Raw genomic sequence first — 15,404 nt, forward strand, 5'->3', positions numbered from 1 at the left:
AATGGATACAGAAAAGCCTGGGGGGGGGCTGGGATGTGGTATTAATGTATATTATAATAAGCCTCTCTACATCAAAAGTTCACCTAAAGGACAGGCTTTGCTGTTATTGCTCAGGCATCTACTTAGGGAAAGCTCCTTCTGTGATTTAGTGGTCAAGCATCCAGTTGGTGCTGCTTTCTGATTGTCTGGCTATTGTGGTCCTATCTGAGACTAGATGGATGATGCATTTAAGATCATGGGCACACCTGCTATTCTGGTGAGGCAGCAAGGCATATGAGGAAGTTGGGATATTGGATCTGGGAGCAGTGGCTAGACTCCGTCAATAGCACCTACCTCCCAGGATTGTTGTGAAGATCAAATGAGATCATATTTCTAAAGCACTTAGCATAGTGCCTGGCACGTAGTAGGCTCTTACTAAATATTTGTTTTCTTCCTTTCTTACCACTGGCTATCACTGAGTGAACAAGGGGTGACTTTCAGAGATTCATTTAAATTCCTTGAACCTTAGCTTCCTAATAGCTAAAATGAGGGAGATGGACTAATGCTCTCTAGAGTGCATTCCTGCTCTGCATAAAATATCTAGATATATTTCCACCTGTTAGAATTCCTAGCTCTAGCATAGGCCAGATCAGGAGCTATTTCTTACATGACACTTTTTCTGATCCCCCTCCCTCCAGTTGTTGGTATTCCCTCACTGGAATTAGTTTTCATCTATTTTGCATTTAGTTATATGTTTTCATGTTGTCTTACCACCATAGAATGGAACGTCCTCAATGGCAGGGACTGCTTTCTTTTTGTCTTTATAGCTGGACCACCTAGCACGTAGTAGGTACCCAGTAAACTCTTGTTAAATTAAATTAATCTTGAATGTATAATGCAAACTTTTAGCACAGTTTTATCTTCAAGGTAGTTCTTTTTGCATGAGAAACCTTACCCTTACCATCTGTGAGGTTTGAATGCTTGACCTTCTGCAAAGTAGAAACCTTCCATTACACAAGGAAGCCTAGCATTTGGACCTTTTAACACATAAAATAGGTATTTATAGCTAGACTCCAAACATGGACTTCAACTCAAAAAAAAAATCCAACACAAAAAACCTGTTTATATTAAACCATGATGGTTTTCTCTGTTGTGACATTTACTGCCCATTTAGATAAAAGACAGGAAAAGGTATTTGTAGAAGTAACATTTTCCTTTTCCTTTATAAGAGAATGATGTTAACTATTTATTCCTCAGTTTCACTGTCTCCAAGAGCAATGAAGCCCCTCCTACCTCTAACATTCCACTGTTCCTATTGCAGTCAGTGGGTAGACACTACCGTAGCCCAAATTAGGTTTCTTCAGGACTGGGTAGGGTGGAGCTGGTTACCATTTTAAAAATAAACTCTCTTAACTTACTTTTTTACACTCCTGTGCCTGTTTCCTTATTTCCTCTTTTAGGATTACTTGTAACTAGGCATGTGGATCAGCTTTCTGGAGAAAGTATGCTATATAAATTTACTTTTTATCATTATAAGAATGTAATTGTTTCCTTTGGAACTGGGGTAGGGTACCAGGGTTTAAAATTCCTGCTCTTAGGAAAAGGAGAATTCCATGTCCACTGAGAGGCTACAAATGTGAGGATTTAGGCATTGTACTTCCTGACCATTTGTATCTCTGTATCTTCACTTATCATTTGTCCGATTACTTAAGACTCATCCTTGGCAAGACAACCAGAGGAAAAATGGGGTCACCTCAGTGTGAATCCTTCAGCACCAAAACATGGGGAAAAAAGGCTGATCTCAACCTTCCTCTTGTGGGTCATGTGGAGGTAAGGCTTCAGGCATCTGTGGACTGGTTTCAGCCAGGGTACCATGTAGCAATCTCCTTGTCCTTTGCATTGTGGTAACCCAAACTTGCCTATTATTCCAATCATATTTTAACTATCAGGACATACTCCATTCCTAGTTGGAGCTGAATAAGGGTAAATATCAGTCAAAGGGAAGTTTGCAGGATTGGAGTTAGGCAGGCTTAAATTCCAAGCCTGCCTCAGCCTCTTAGTATCTGTGGGACTACAGGCAAGTCACTTAACTTTTCTCAACCTCAGTTTCTTCATCTATAAAATGGGAATAAAAGATAAAATAGTCACACCTATCTTACAAGGATGTGGTGAGGCTCAAGAAGATAATGTATGTAGAGTGCTTTATGTTAGCTGTTATTATTACTAAAACTTTTCATATGCTTTTCCCTGCCCTGACTCCACAACCAATGGCTACAGTGGCATGGGATGAGGGAAAGAATCATGTCCTCAATTAAAAATCATGTCTTTTGGGGCTGGATCTTTATCTTCCAGCTCTAACAACTCCTTTTCCTATACCTCTATAGTAAAAATAACATGCAGCACTAGGGAAGAGTACTTTGAAATACAATAAGCAAACATGACTTTTTAAGTGAGAAAGAAATAGAGAAGAATGGGAAATAGTGGCTGAAGGAAGATGTTGGTTTAGGGAAATTGAATTCAATAAACATTTATTGTTGTTCAGTTGTGTCCGACTCTTTATGACCCCATTTGGGCTTTCCCCTGGCAAAGATACTGGAGTGGTCTGCCATTTCCTTCTCTAGTTTATTTTACAGATGAGGAAACTGAGACAAACAGGGTTAAGTGACTTGCCCAGGATCATACAGCTAGTAAGTGTCTGAAGCCAAATTTGAACTGAGTAAGATGAGTCTTCCTGATTCTAGGCCCAGCCCTCTTATCCACTGTGCCACCTAGCTGCCCTTAAATACCCACCAAGTTCTAGGCACTGTGTTAAGCGCTAGGGATACAATTAAGGAATAGGTCAGTTCTTTCAAGGAACTTACAATCTAGTGGTGGGAGACAACAATAAGAGGAATCAGGAAAGGGGGTATCCCATGTGGGGCATCTTGTTTGGTGGAATTGAAACCACGCAGGGCAACAGATGTAGAGTGAAGTGACCCAAAGTCCAATTTCTGCCCTTTATAAAGGAAGGCATTTGGAGGAATTTGGTACTCCACACTCCAGTCTTCCACTCAGAGGGGAGAGGAGGCTGAGGGAGGTGGGGTCAATCAAGGCCTGAGTTAGCAACTCGGTGGTGAGTTTAGAAGCAATGAGTTTATCCTGGGAGGGGCATCTTGTCCTGAGGAGTTGAAACCAGGCAGTACAGCAGATGCATAGTTGAGTGAAATTAAAACAATAACAACAACAACAAAAACAACAACAAAGAATAGGGAAAGAGAAAATTAAAAAATAGTGTATCATAGCTAGTTGTCTCATTTCCCCCAGTCAAAAGGAAGCAATTTGAGAGCAGGGACCACTTCTGGTTCATTTTTTAATCCCCTCTTCCTCCTCACCCTGCTCTCCCCAGCACCTAATACTACACTTAATAAATTCAATTGAAAGAATGGAATGAGGGGAGGGTGTGGTCCAGAAATGCAGATATAAAGGAAAGTTTTCCCTAGTAAGAGTGAATCAGTGAAAAATTCAGATAGGGTGGTGGGGGTGGGGAAGGGGAGAAGGCATGGAGAAAGAACAGCTTAGAGAGATAGCAATTAGTGTAACTAAAAATAAATGTCAATTTAGAGACAAAGACAAATAGACAAAGAAGGGGGTAAGAAATGGCAGAAAAGCAAATCCCTCATGAAACAAACAAACAAAAAAACCTCAAGCAAATGGAAGAGAAAAGAAAGAAGGGGAAAAGGAAGAATGAAGATAAAACAGACCTATAAGCATTGACAGTTATTTAGATTATTATGAGATAAGGGCCACAGTTTAAAGACTCCACCAATATTAACACTATAAAGAAGGAAAAACCTATTGGAGAAGTCCCACATAGCCAGTTCTTGGGAAAGAGAAGAGCAGTTAATTTGGGATGTTCCCAGTGAAATCCCCTGGCAGGTTACTTAGGTTTGGGTACTTTCTTTGAGTACTTGGGAATTTGGAACTACCAAATTCCAGTGGGATTTCCTAGAGCTCAACTTTCAAAATAATTTAAAAATGGGTCCCAAATATTTGAAATCCCTCCCCCTTCTCCCAAATCACAGGCATACTTTGCATGACATTAACCCCCAACAGTGTTCTTTTCCAAAAACATCATTAATAAAGTATAACCAAATCCTCCTATCATCACAGATTCCTCAGGTATCATCATTGAGACAACTGTCCATTAACATCATTTTGCCTAACATTATGATTCTCTCCCATAGCCAGTTAATGACAATAGGCATGGTATTCCTATAAAAATAAGACCAGAGAAAATTAACAGTAAACAAGATAAATTTGCATCTCTTTTTCTTTCCAACTGGTGGGGTTGGGGAAGGGAGGGTTGATAAGAGGGCAAGGAGGGAGAGGGAGAGAGTAGCAAAAAAAAAAAAGAGAGAGAAGAAAAGAGGGCCATTGAGACATCTTTTTTAAAATGGAGAAAAAACAGAAAGCTACAGGTTAATCTTATGCTATTTAAAAAGAAAATGGAAGTCTTATATTAGAGACCTGCAGTTTCATATGGAATCACTTTTTTCTGTTATACACAAACACATAGATTCTCTTTGTTGTTTAGTAAGTTTAGAGTAAAAGAAAAAAGTTTAAAAGATGAATTTGTATTTGAGAGGCAGTATGGCTCAATAGGGGGCAGCTAGGTGGTGCAGTGATAGAGTGCCAGGCCTGGAGTCAGGAAGACTCAACTTTCCCAAGTTCAAAACTGGCCTCAGATACTTAGCAGCTGTGTGACCCTGGGTAAATCATTTAACTCTGTTTGCCTCAGTTTCCTCATTTGTAAAATAAGCTGGAAAAGGAAATAGCAAACCACTCCAGTAGGAAATGAATGAACAACAACAATGGTGCAATAGGAAGAATACAGGACCTGAGATCAGGAAAACTGGATCCTAACTAATCCCAGCTCCAAGACTTATTAGCTGGGTGACCACGGGCATGACACTTAACCTCTTTGGGCCTCAGTTTTCCCATCTAGAAAATGGGAGTTAATAATGCCTGACATGTATGTATAGTGCTTTAAGGTTTACGAAGCATTTTATGTACCTGATCTCATTTGATAATGAAATTTGCACTGTTGCCCCTACAAGGCTCTGTATTGAGGAAAGTACATTCCATGTGACTTACTATTATAAGTAAGATATACGGTCATTAGCACTGTCTAATTAAATTACAGCTCTTTAACAAACATATTAATGATAGCAGCCTTTACTTTCCCCCCTTCTCTCCCTACCCTCAAAACTCTAAATGTCTAAATAAACCTTTTGGAGAAATCTTTGGATCCTGATCCTAGGAAAAAAAAAGTACTTCCAGCATTCCTATATCAGCTGTTCAATTTCTTGCTCACCCACACCAGCCCTGCAGAGTAATTGATGTCAGGGTTGTGACTTAGCCTCCTCCTGAAATTCTGACATAGAGAGATAAAACCAAAGACCAGCATGTCTCATGGTTGTTAAAAATAGCCACGGGAGAGAGGAAATAGGGACTGTGGCTGCCTGGTCCAGCATCAAACTTGTTGGAGGCACTAAAAAAGCGAATTTATTCACAGTTCTCAGTAGAAGCAGCAGCAACAGCATCTGTCCTGCTCCCTCACCCCTTTGAGGAACATTTTAGCTAAAAAGCCACAAACATCACGTTAATATATATCAGTATGAGCTAGGTCAACATTTAACAGTTCAAAGACATATGGCCTTAGAATTTAAGCACTTAGAAGGGGAGAGAATAAGCATTTATATATTTATATATGTAGTAGCCAAAGGCTACTAATTGTGTTTGTGTGTATGTTGTGTGTGTGTGTGTGAGTGTGAGCACATTTAAGCTTGTTCATGTTGTGTTTTTTTTGGTTTGTCTAACAAATATTATTTTATTTGATTCTCACAACAATCTTCCATGGTAGGTCGGCAGTTAGAGGTTAAGTGATGTGCACAGGATCACACAGTAAACATATGAGGCTGGATTTGAACTCAGGTATTACTATTTCAGGCCCAGCGCTCTATCCACTGTGCCACTAGCTTCCTCCTAGTGGGATACAAATTCTTCTTTACAGCTTCTTATATGCTGTGGAAGCAAAATACTCTTAAGTTATCATTCCTTAGCTCAAAAGAATTTAATAGCTCCCCTTTAGCTACTGAGCAAATTCTAAACACTGTATGCTGCATTTATGGCCTTCTACAACCTGGCCCTAATTTGGTACAGGTTATAGAGATCTGGACTTGGAGTCAGGAAGACCTGGATTTAAATCCTGCCTCAGATACACTAGCTATGACCCTGGGCAAGTCACTTAGCCTCTCTGTGTCTCAGTTTTCTCATCTATAAAATGGGTGGGGAGGTCAGACTAGCTGGCCTCTAAAATCCTCTTCTGACTCTGAATCTATGATGCTATGCCCTCTCTAAACCTCTCATAGTACATACCAGACAAACTTACTATCACCTGGGCACGTGGCTTGTGGCCATTCCAAGTGCTACTCCTTCTGCTTGAATTGTCCTATTCCCTCGACTTCCCCTGCCCTCCCAATCTGCTGTGTCCAACCACTCCCCATCTCTCAAAGCCAGGTTCAGATGCAAACTCTTTTATGAAGGCTTCCTTGACATACCACCTCCTACCTACAAGTTAAATATGACGTCTCCCTTCTTAATTACCAAAAACACTTTGCACTATTTGAATTGAATGGCATTATTGTTATTATTATTAGATTGTAAGCTCCTGAGGGCAGGGGCTGTTATTTATTTGTACAGTGTTTAACATATAGTGGATATTTAGTAAACATTTGTTAATTGAATGGATACACTACCATTTAAAAACAATATTCGCAATATACAGACCTGTCTGGTGATTTCATTGGTTTCCAGGGGCTCTAGGGTAAGGAAGCTTCCTCTACCCATACAGGTCTGCACTCTTCCTATAACTTAAGAGTTTTTAGAGAGTTGTCCAGAGCACTGAGAAATTAAATGAATTGCTTACAGTCATAGAGCCAGTATATATCAAAGGTGGGACCTGAATGGAGGTCTTTCTCTCTTTGAGACACCAGCTTGACATTGTGTATATAAAAGGTATACTATATGAAAGGTGTTCATAATTACAATCTGGTCTGTCCAAGGCATAAGGGGAAGAAGGTAGGAATACCTTGCATAAAAATTTGACATAAGAACAAAAGACTAATAAAAACAAGATACTTTAAAAAAATTATATAAAATAGGGTGAGGAGCAGTGGATAAGGAGCCAAGACACCTGGGTTGTCTGTTACCAAACTCCTGCAACTGCAGTGTCATTGTCTTTGAAGAGCTTTGTGATACACTAACCTCCCTGGGCCACAGCATCTTCATCTGTGAAATGGGGATCATGCTAACTGTTCTTTTCTCACAGGGTTACTGTGAGGAGCTGATGAAGGATGCACATTCGATGCTTTGCAAATTCCCCAGTTCTACAGGAATGTAAAGCTACTGCTTCTCAAGTCTTGCCTCTAGTTATGGAGTGGAGAGCAGGGAGGAAGAAGGGAGGAGAGAGGTAGAAAAAGAAAATGGAAATACTGTATCAGAGAACAAGAACTTTTGAGTGATCTAATTGAGTGATCAATTAGAAAGCCAGCACACTAATCAGGAAGACCTAGGCTCATTTCTCATCCTGGACCCATATTGGTACTTTGAACCCCGACAAGTTACTGAACCTTCCAGTTCTTCCAGGCTAAACTCCTTACATTTCCAATAAATAAAAACTGATTCAGTTCTTATTATGTAAAAGGCACTGTGCTAAACACTGGGGACACAAAGATAAAACTTACTTAATGATTTGCCAGGCAAGTTACCAAAATAGTCTCATTGATTCTCTCTAGTTCCGTTTCACAGATGGAGAAATTGAGGTTAAGTGATTTGCCAACGGTTACACAGCTAGAAATCTTGTGAGGTGGGTTTTGAACTCACATTTTCTGCTCTCCAAGTCTGGGATTCTATCAATACGCCTCGCTGAGCAGCTTGACCTCTTCATTGGCAGAGGGAGTTTCTTAGCCAGGAGGTCAATACACAGATTCCGGGCCAAAACAAAAACAAACAAAACACCCAAACAAACAAACAAAAACAGTGGAGTAAGGGGACAGAGAGAAGACAGCATTTATAACAGATTCTAATGAACACTACCGAAATGGTAAGACCCATAAAATTTTTATCTGAAAGAATCTTGAGGATCATCTTGTCCAATTCTCTCATTTTATTGAGAAAACCAAATTTCCCTCGCCCCACATCCCTACCCCAAGTCAAAAGATACCCCGGAGGTCTCAGATCAGTTCATAGTTGTGTTGGGACTGGAACTCACATATCTTAGTTTAACAATCAGTTCATCGGTCTGATTGTAACTATTTCAGATAAGGTGCCTTCCTAATTTTTATTCTTCGATACACAACCTGGGGTTTAAAATAGGGCAGAAGCTCCTAATCTCGGACCCATTGTAACAGAAGGGGACTCACGGGTGTCAAGACTTCACAGCTGTCCTCACCCATCCCCCTCTTAGGACGCCCTCGGGGAGACTCAAGGAGGAGCGGGAGAATGGTACTCTCTCTATTCCATTGTAGCTTGGCAGCAGCAGCAGCTCCAAGCTCAACATCTGGAGCTCTGTTTCCTTCAGTGCCCACACCCTTCTCAAGCTCCCTCTCCTCCCTTTCCCTCTTCCCTCCGTTAGCCCTTCTTTCTTCGGTGCACCTTGCCCTGGATCCAGCACCGCACGGGTGGGCAGCAGTGTATCCAGACGAGGGTGCTGGTGGGAGGGGTGGTTAAGTTTCAACCTGTTACTGCCACCCTCACACTTCGGAGGAGTGCGGAGGAGAAAAGAGGAGCGCGGGAAAAGCCAGGGGCGGGGGCAAGGGGGGCGAGGGAGCCCGGGAAGGGCCCCCGCGCGCACAGCGCGTAGTGGGCCGGCCGCGCACTGAGCGCGCCACGCGGCGCCTCCAGAGGTGGGGGCCTCGTACTGGGGCTGGGGCGCCGCACGCTCCACCTACTCCTGCTCGTCCCCAGCTCGCGCGGCTGCCACTGCTGCTTCGGCTCCCTGCAGCCCCGGGTCTCGCCTCGGCAGCTGGAGATGTTTAACCGGGCGGTAAGCAGGCTCAGCAGAAAGCGTCCGCCTTCAGGTAAATGGGTGCTCCCGGAGCCCTCCAGCGCACAGGGGATGGGGGTGTGGAGGGGAAAGAGAGTGGAGTGCCTGGGGCTGGCAGGCGGATCTCAGACTCGCAAGGAGCCAGCTTCGGAGCCGCGAAGTTAGCTGAGCGTTAGCTCACCCGTTAGGGGTGAGCTGCTTACCGCCCGAAGGGGAGAGCAGTGTGTGTTTTTGGGTGGTGCCTATGGGAACGATTGCCCAAGTTTGACGGAAGAGGGAACAGCTCCCCAGCTGGTGCTTGGAAAGCACCTTCCATCGCTCAGACAGCAGCCTCTGACCCCGGGCGGGGTGGCTGGCACAGTCGCGTCCCTCCTTTCTCGTTTCCATCTAAACCTTCTTGCACTAAGGGGCTGGGTTCAGCCCCCTCATATCTGGCTGGAAAGGGTTTTCTCCTCCCCCCTCCATTCTCCTTTCCTTTCCTCCCACCTTTCTCAGGGACCACAGCTTCAAAACTCTAAAAACTATAGCCCTTCTCTCATTTCAAGTCCCGTTGAGGCGGGAGCTGTTTTAAGATGAGCTCGGAGAGAAGACTCTCTGAACAGGAAGTTTGGCTGAAAGAGGAAGAGCACCACTTTTCTTTTTACTGAATGTCTGGGAAGAAACTACACACACGCATACACAGACAAGCCCTTAAGCACGTTGGAAGTTAGAATCGAAAAAGCAGAAGTAGGTGAGGATTTTTCTTGGAATCCTTTTCCGTGGGGGAGGGAGGAATGAGGTTAGGCGCTGGTTAGACAAGGATCTCATCTTCAGCTTTCCAGCCTGAGTTCTTGTGTCTCTGGGAGAGAGAGACACACACACAGACAGAGACAGAGAGACAGAGACAACACGAACCTCGTTCCAAAGAGATCAGGCAACAGCCCAAATCTTCACTTTTGCTATGCATGAATAAACGGAATGTCAATTCTAGGGGTATAGTGAGATTGGATCTGAATTTTCAGGGAATTTTCAGGGAAAATGACAAAGGATAGGTTCACTTTAAGCTCTTCATTTTTGCCAGATTCCACCAAGAAGCTGACCCTATGCGGACTGTCTAAAGGCTGTGGAGTTCCTGAAGTTTCAGGCTTTGACTTGGGTTTCATATTCCTCACTTACTTGACTAGGTTAATGCATTAATTTAGGAACTTAACTAAATTTTCCTTATTCTTCTCACCCAATTCCACCCCCCCAGAACCTAATGAACATTAAATTCTGAATGTTTTATTATTCCAGATTCCCTTCCTATCTTCAAATCTCACATGTATTTACATAATTGTCATCCCTGTTTATATTGTATCCTTCGATTTTTTTTCTTTAATGTTTCTAGGGCAGCTGGGTGGTACAGTAGGTAGAGTGCCAGGCCTGGAGTCAGGAAGACCTGAATTCAAATTTAGCCTCAGACACTTAACTAGCTGTGTGACCCTGGGAAAGTCACTTAACTGGGTTTGCCTTAGTTTCCTCATCTGTAAATGAGCTGGAGAAGGAAATGGCAAACCATTCCAGTATCTTTGCCAAGAAAACCCCAAATGGGGGCATAACTGAAATGACCAAATAACAAAAACAACAAAATATTTCCATGTGGCTGGATTTGGAGTTAGAAGAACTTGGTACCAATCCCAACTCTTGATACCTGTATGACCTTGGGCAGGTGACCTAATTAATCTCTGTAGGCCTTGGTTTTTCATATGTAAATGACAAGGTTGGACTACCCGATCTCTGTGTTTCCTTCTAGTTATAAATCCATTAGTCTGTGATTTAGTCTTTGTGCTTGTCATTTTGAAGAGGTCATGTATATTACTGTGTTATTGTACCTTGGTTTACTCAGCTGTTCCCCTATTGGTGAACATTTAAGTTGTTTTTAGGTTTTCACTCTTCTAAACACCACTTTTGTGCACAATGTACAAATTGCTTCTTTTTTTCTGTTGGATTATTCTCTTGGAGAATATTCCCAAAAAATTGATAGGACAAAAAGTATGAACAGTTGTCTACCTTTTTTTTGTTGTTGTTGTTACATATTAGCAGATTGCTTTCTGGAAAGAATGTACCAACTTAGAGACCCCCACCTCACCCCTTCTCATTAACCACCCTCCATATCCTCCAAGCAATGTGCCTATCAGTGTATCTGTTTGGGAGCAACATTAGTTAAGCTTTAAAAAATGTTTAAGTCATCCATAGTGAGACTCATAGCATTTATGGTGTCTTCTAGTGATGTCATACAGTGATGGAGGCCTAGACTAGTTTTTGTGGTACCATGCTTGATTACCTAATACTTAGATTGAGATCTTGAGACTCAAAATTTTGAAATCTAGCATGAAAGAGCATGAGACCCATTGACTAGCATTATAATTATCAGTGTAAGGAGCAAAGTAAAGATAAACAAGAGGGTTCAGAATCATGATCTCTAAATTCCAATTCTAGCATTCTGTGATCCAAGGATGAATGGATAAGAAATGGGAGTATGTGTTTTTTTAAATGTTCTCCACAACCCTAAATCTGCCATACATATTATATTATTATATTTTAAGACTCTAATGGTCAAGCCATTGTATTGAAAAGCTGATGGGAGGAAGTAGCCTTAAACTGATGTGTATATTTTTGTACTTTTCTATTCAATGTTCATAAACTATCTTTATGATTATCTTTATTTGTTTTGTTTTGTATTTTTTGTTTTGGCTAGCAATGGGGTTAAGTGACTTGCCCAGGGTCACACAGCTAGGAAGTGTTGTGTGTCTGATGCTGGATTTGAACTCAGGTCCTCGTGACTCCAGGGCTGGTACTCTATCCACTGTGCCACCTAGCTGCCTCTATGATTATCTTTAAATAAATATTATTGGTGCCCTTTGTTTTTGTATCACATACATTTCTGAATATATGTCTTTTACCCTTGTCCTCCCCCCTCTCCCCACTCCTTGTCAAGAGTCTTTTCTTGGAATGAAGAAAAAGTTAAGGCAAACCAACTTAGAGTGACCACATCTGACAGTGTATGCCACATTCCACACCTGAAGTCTTTCACCTCTCAGCTGAAAAGAAAGATACATTTCCTCATTTCCATTCCTGGGGCCAAGATTTGTCATTTGCTTAGCATTTGACTTAATTTTAATGTTTTATTTGTATTATTGCAGTCATTGTTTATGTTGTTCTCTAGCCTCTGCTTACTTTACTCTGTATATCCGTTTATATAAACTTTCTCATATTTCTCTGAATTCCTCAAGTTTCTTATGGTATTATTCATAATGAATGAAAAAGAATTCTCATTCATTTGTCCAGTGATTCCTACATCAGTGAATACTCTGTTTCCAATTTTTGCTACTACAATAAATGCTACTATGAATGTTTCTGTTTAAAGGAGACTTTTCTTTTTGTCTTTGACCTCCTTGATGTATGTCCCCATCCCAGTAGTGGGATCTCTGGGTCAAGGTAGACATGAAGAGTTCAGAGATTTTTCTCACACAATTCCAAATTGTCTTCTAGAATGGTTGGGCTAGTTCAGTTACATAACAGTAGATATCGGTAGTCTCATAGTCTTCCCAGCATTGATCATTTCTATCTTTTGTTATCTTTGTCAATTTGGTGGGTGTGAGATGAAACCTCAGAGTTGTTTTAATTTGTATCTCCCTTGTTTTTATTGATTTGGAACACTTTTTTATATGATTATTTGCAATTCTTTTGAGTATTGTTCATAGACTTTCACTTCTTTTTTGTGGGACAATGGCTTTTGTTCTTTCAGATTTGTATTAATGCTCTATATATCTTGTATTTCTGACTTTTATCAGAGACGTTTGATGCAAAGATTTTTCCTATTTGACAATCCCTCTTCCTAACAGTGCTGATTTGGTTCATGCAAAGGCTTTAAAATTTTTTGTAGTTGAAGTGATCTATTTTCTCTTATCACCTTCATCCCTTGTTTTAAGAATGGAAGGAGGTCACTTTAATAGCTTTTTCTTTTTTGAGGTAGGTATGCTCTACTGTTTCTCCTTACTCAGGCTTTAGTAATTCACCTCTTTTCCTCCCCTTCTCCCTAAAAAGACCTTCATTATTTTGGATGACTCTGGGGCTTCTCCCTAATCCACTGACCTAGAGAAATGTGAACAATGAGTTCTTCCCATAGAGATGCAATTGAAAGAACACTGGAGCCTGAAGATCTGAATTCTGTTCCTGGCTCTTTTACCTATTAGCTGAATGACCTTAAACAAGTCATTTTGCTTCTTGTAATCTGATTTCTAAGGCCTCTCTAACTGTAATGATTGATGACTGTGTTTGAGTATATAGTAAGTAGGATTCCCAACTCCTCCCAGGCTCTCAGACTTTTCCCTAAGGCCTGTTAAAGATTATCTCATTAAGCACTTTGGAACATTTTTAGATTTATTACCTGGCTTGAGTTGTTATTTAAAGATGATAGTGTATGCAGTCACTTAATTTAATATCTTCATTGTAACAACCTAGCAGAAGGGAAGCCTGTGTGAGGGTGGAAGCTTTCCTTGCAGAATGTTTCAGGCCGCATGTTTGTGACTTTTAAAATAAAGCTGGGTCTGTCTCATGGAATTTATCCAATTACAGACAGGCCAGAGTAGGGCCTGGGGGAGATCTCACAGTATGGAGTGCTTTTGCCTTGCCTAACTTAAGAAAAATTCACACAGGTTAATAGGATTGCTTTTATTTCTTTACCTTTTATTGATGAGGTTTTTTTTAAACATCATGCTAACTTCCCAAAAGGCCTTTCTTCTAATAGAATCATAGATTTAGAGCCAGAATGGACCTTAGAGGTCATCTAAGTGAACCCCCTGATTTTTCAGCTTCAGAAACTGAGGTCATAGAGATTAGGTCACTTGCCTAAGGTTACACTGGTAGTAAGTGAAAGAATGAGCATTAAAACTAGGACTTCTGACTCAAATAAAGCACTTTTCACTATATCAAGCTGCCTCCCAGCAGTACCCTTCCTTATTTAGTAACAGAACCAGAGCAAAATACTAATAAAGCAGCAAGCAAAACCAACTTGTTACAGTGACTGTATATATCTATACCCACAGATTTACCACTTCTCTAACCAGAAGAAGCAAACATATTCCCACAAAAGCCCTCCGGAAACAACCTTTGTATTTGATCTTTATTCTGTTATCTTTTAGAATTGTCATAATCTACTTTGTTGTAGTCATTGCATATATTATTCTCCAAATTCAGCTTTCTTTGCTCTATATCAGTTCATATAACTGTTTCCATGTTTCTTGGAATTCTTTTTCTTTGTCATTCCTTATAGCACAAGAAGACTTCAGAACATTCAAGTACAGCAATTAGTTAAGCCATTCCCAACTCAGTTGACATCTGCTTTGCATCCACAAACAGTAATGCTATGATGTCTACATGGGGCCTTTCTCTTGTTGACTTTGGGGGTAAATGCCCAATAGAGGGATCAGAGAATATGGACAGTTTCATAACTTTTCTCACATAATTCCAAATTGTTTTCTAGAATTATTGAACTAATTCAGGGCTTCACCAACAGTGTGTCCATCTTTTCACAAGTCCTTCAACATTGTCTATTTGTCTTATTATTTTTGTGAATCTGATGGGTATGAAGTGATCCATGAGAATTACTTTAACTGGTATTTCTCTTATTAATCATTTGTAGTATTGTTTTCATGTGATAGTTTTCATTTTGAATTTTGAAAACTCTTTGCAAATATCCTTTGACTAGTTATCAATTGGGGAACAGCTTGTTGTCTTATATATACGTGAGTCGGTTCTCTATAGACTTTAGATATCAGACTTTTATCAGAGCTGCTTCAGATCATAGGATCATAGATTTAAAGTTGAAAGAGACTTTAAACGGTATCAAGTTCAACCCCTTTACAAATGAGGAAGTGAAGCCAAGAAAGGTTATAAGACTTACCCAAGGTCACATAGCTAATACTTGTCTGAAGCAGAATTTAGAGCCTTACCTTTCCAATTCCAAGGCCAGTGCTCTATCCACTTTACCATGCTGCTTGATGTAATCTACCATATTTGCTTGATGTAATTCTCCTCCTTCCCCTACCCCCAACATTCTATAATTTTTATTATTTGTTCTACATTGATTTTATCTGAAGAGAATTTTTGGAATTTTTAAAAATGGAAATGATCCATTTATCTTTTGTGATCTCAATCTCTTATCTGGTTATAAATTCTTCTAACCTTGGCTGTGAAAGATACACTCTTTCATTTTACTCTAAATATTTTTAAAATGATATTACTTATATTTAGATTATTTATCCATTTGGAGTTTATTGTGTTATATAGTATAAGATGTTGTTCTAAGCCTATTTTATGC

General features: G+C 40.5%; 1 protein-coding gene across 1 annotated transcript in view; it reads left to right on the forward strand.

Annotated features, from left to right (window-relative positions):
* The first annotated feature begins 8,785 nt into the window (after positions 1 to 8,785).
* Positions 8,786 to 15,404, forward strand: part of RGS10 (regulator of G protein signaling 10) — a 74,476-nt gene continuing 67,857 nt past the window's right edge. Inside the window, exon 1 of the mRNA XM_020988213.2 lies at positions 8,786 to 9,098. Within this exon, the coding sequence (XP_020843872.1) occupies positions 9,050 to 9,098 (49 nt within the window). The 5' untranslated portion in view covers positions 8,786 to 9,049. The remainder of the gene's footprint in view (positions 9,099 to 15,404) is intronic.

The sequence above is a fragment of the Phascolarctos cinereus genome, unplaced genomic scaffold (genome assembly GCF_003287225.1).
Source record: "Phascolarctos cinereus isolate Bilbo 61053 unplaced genomic scaffold, phaCin_HiC Scaffold_3;HRSCAF=262, whole genome shotgun sequence".
NCBI classification, from domain to species: Eukaryota; Metazoa; Chordata; class Mammalia; order Diprotodontia; family Phascolarctidae; genus Phascolarctos; species Phascolarctos cinereus.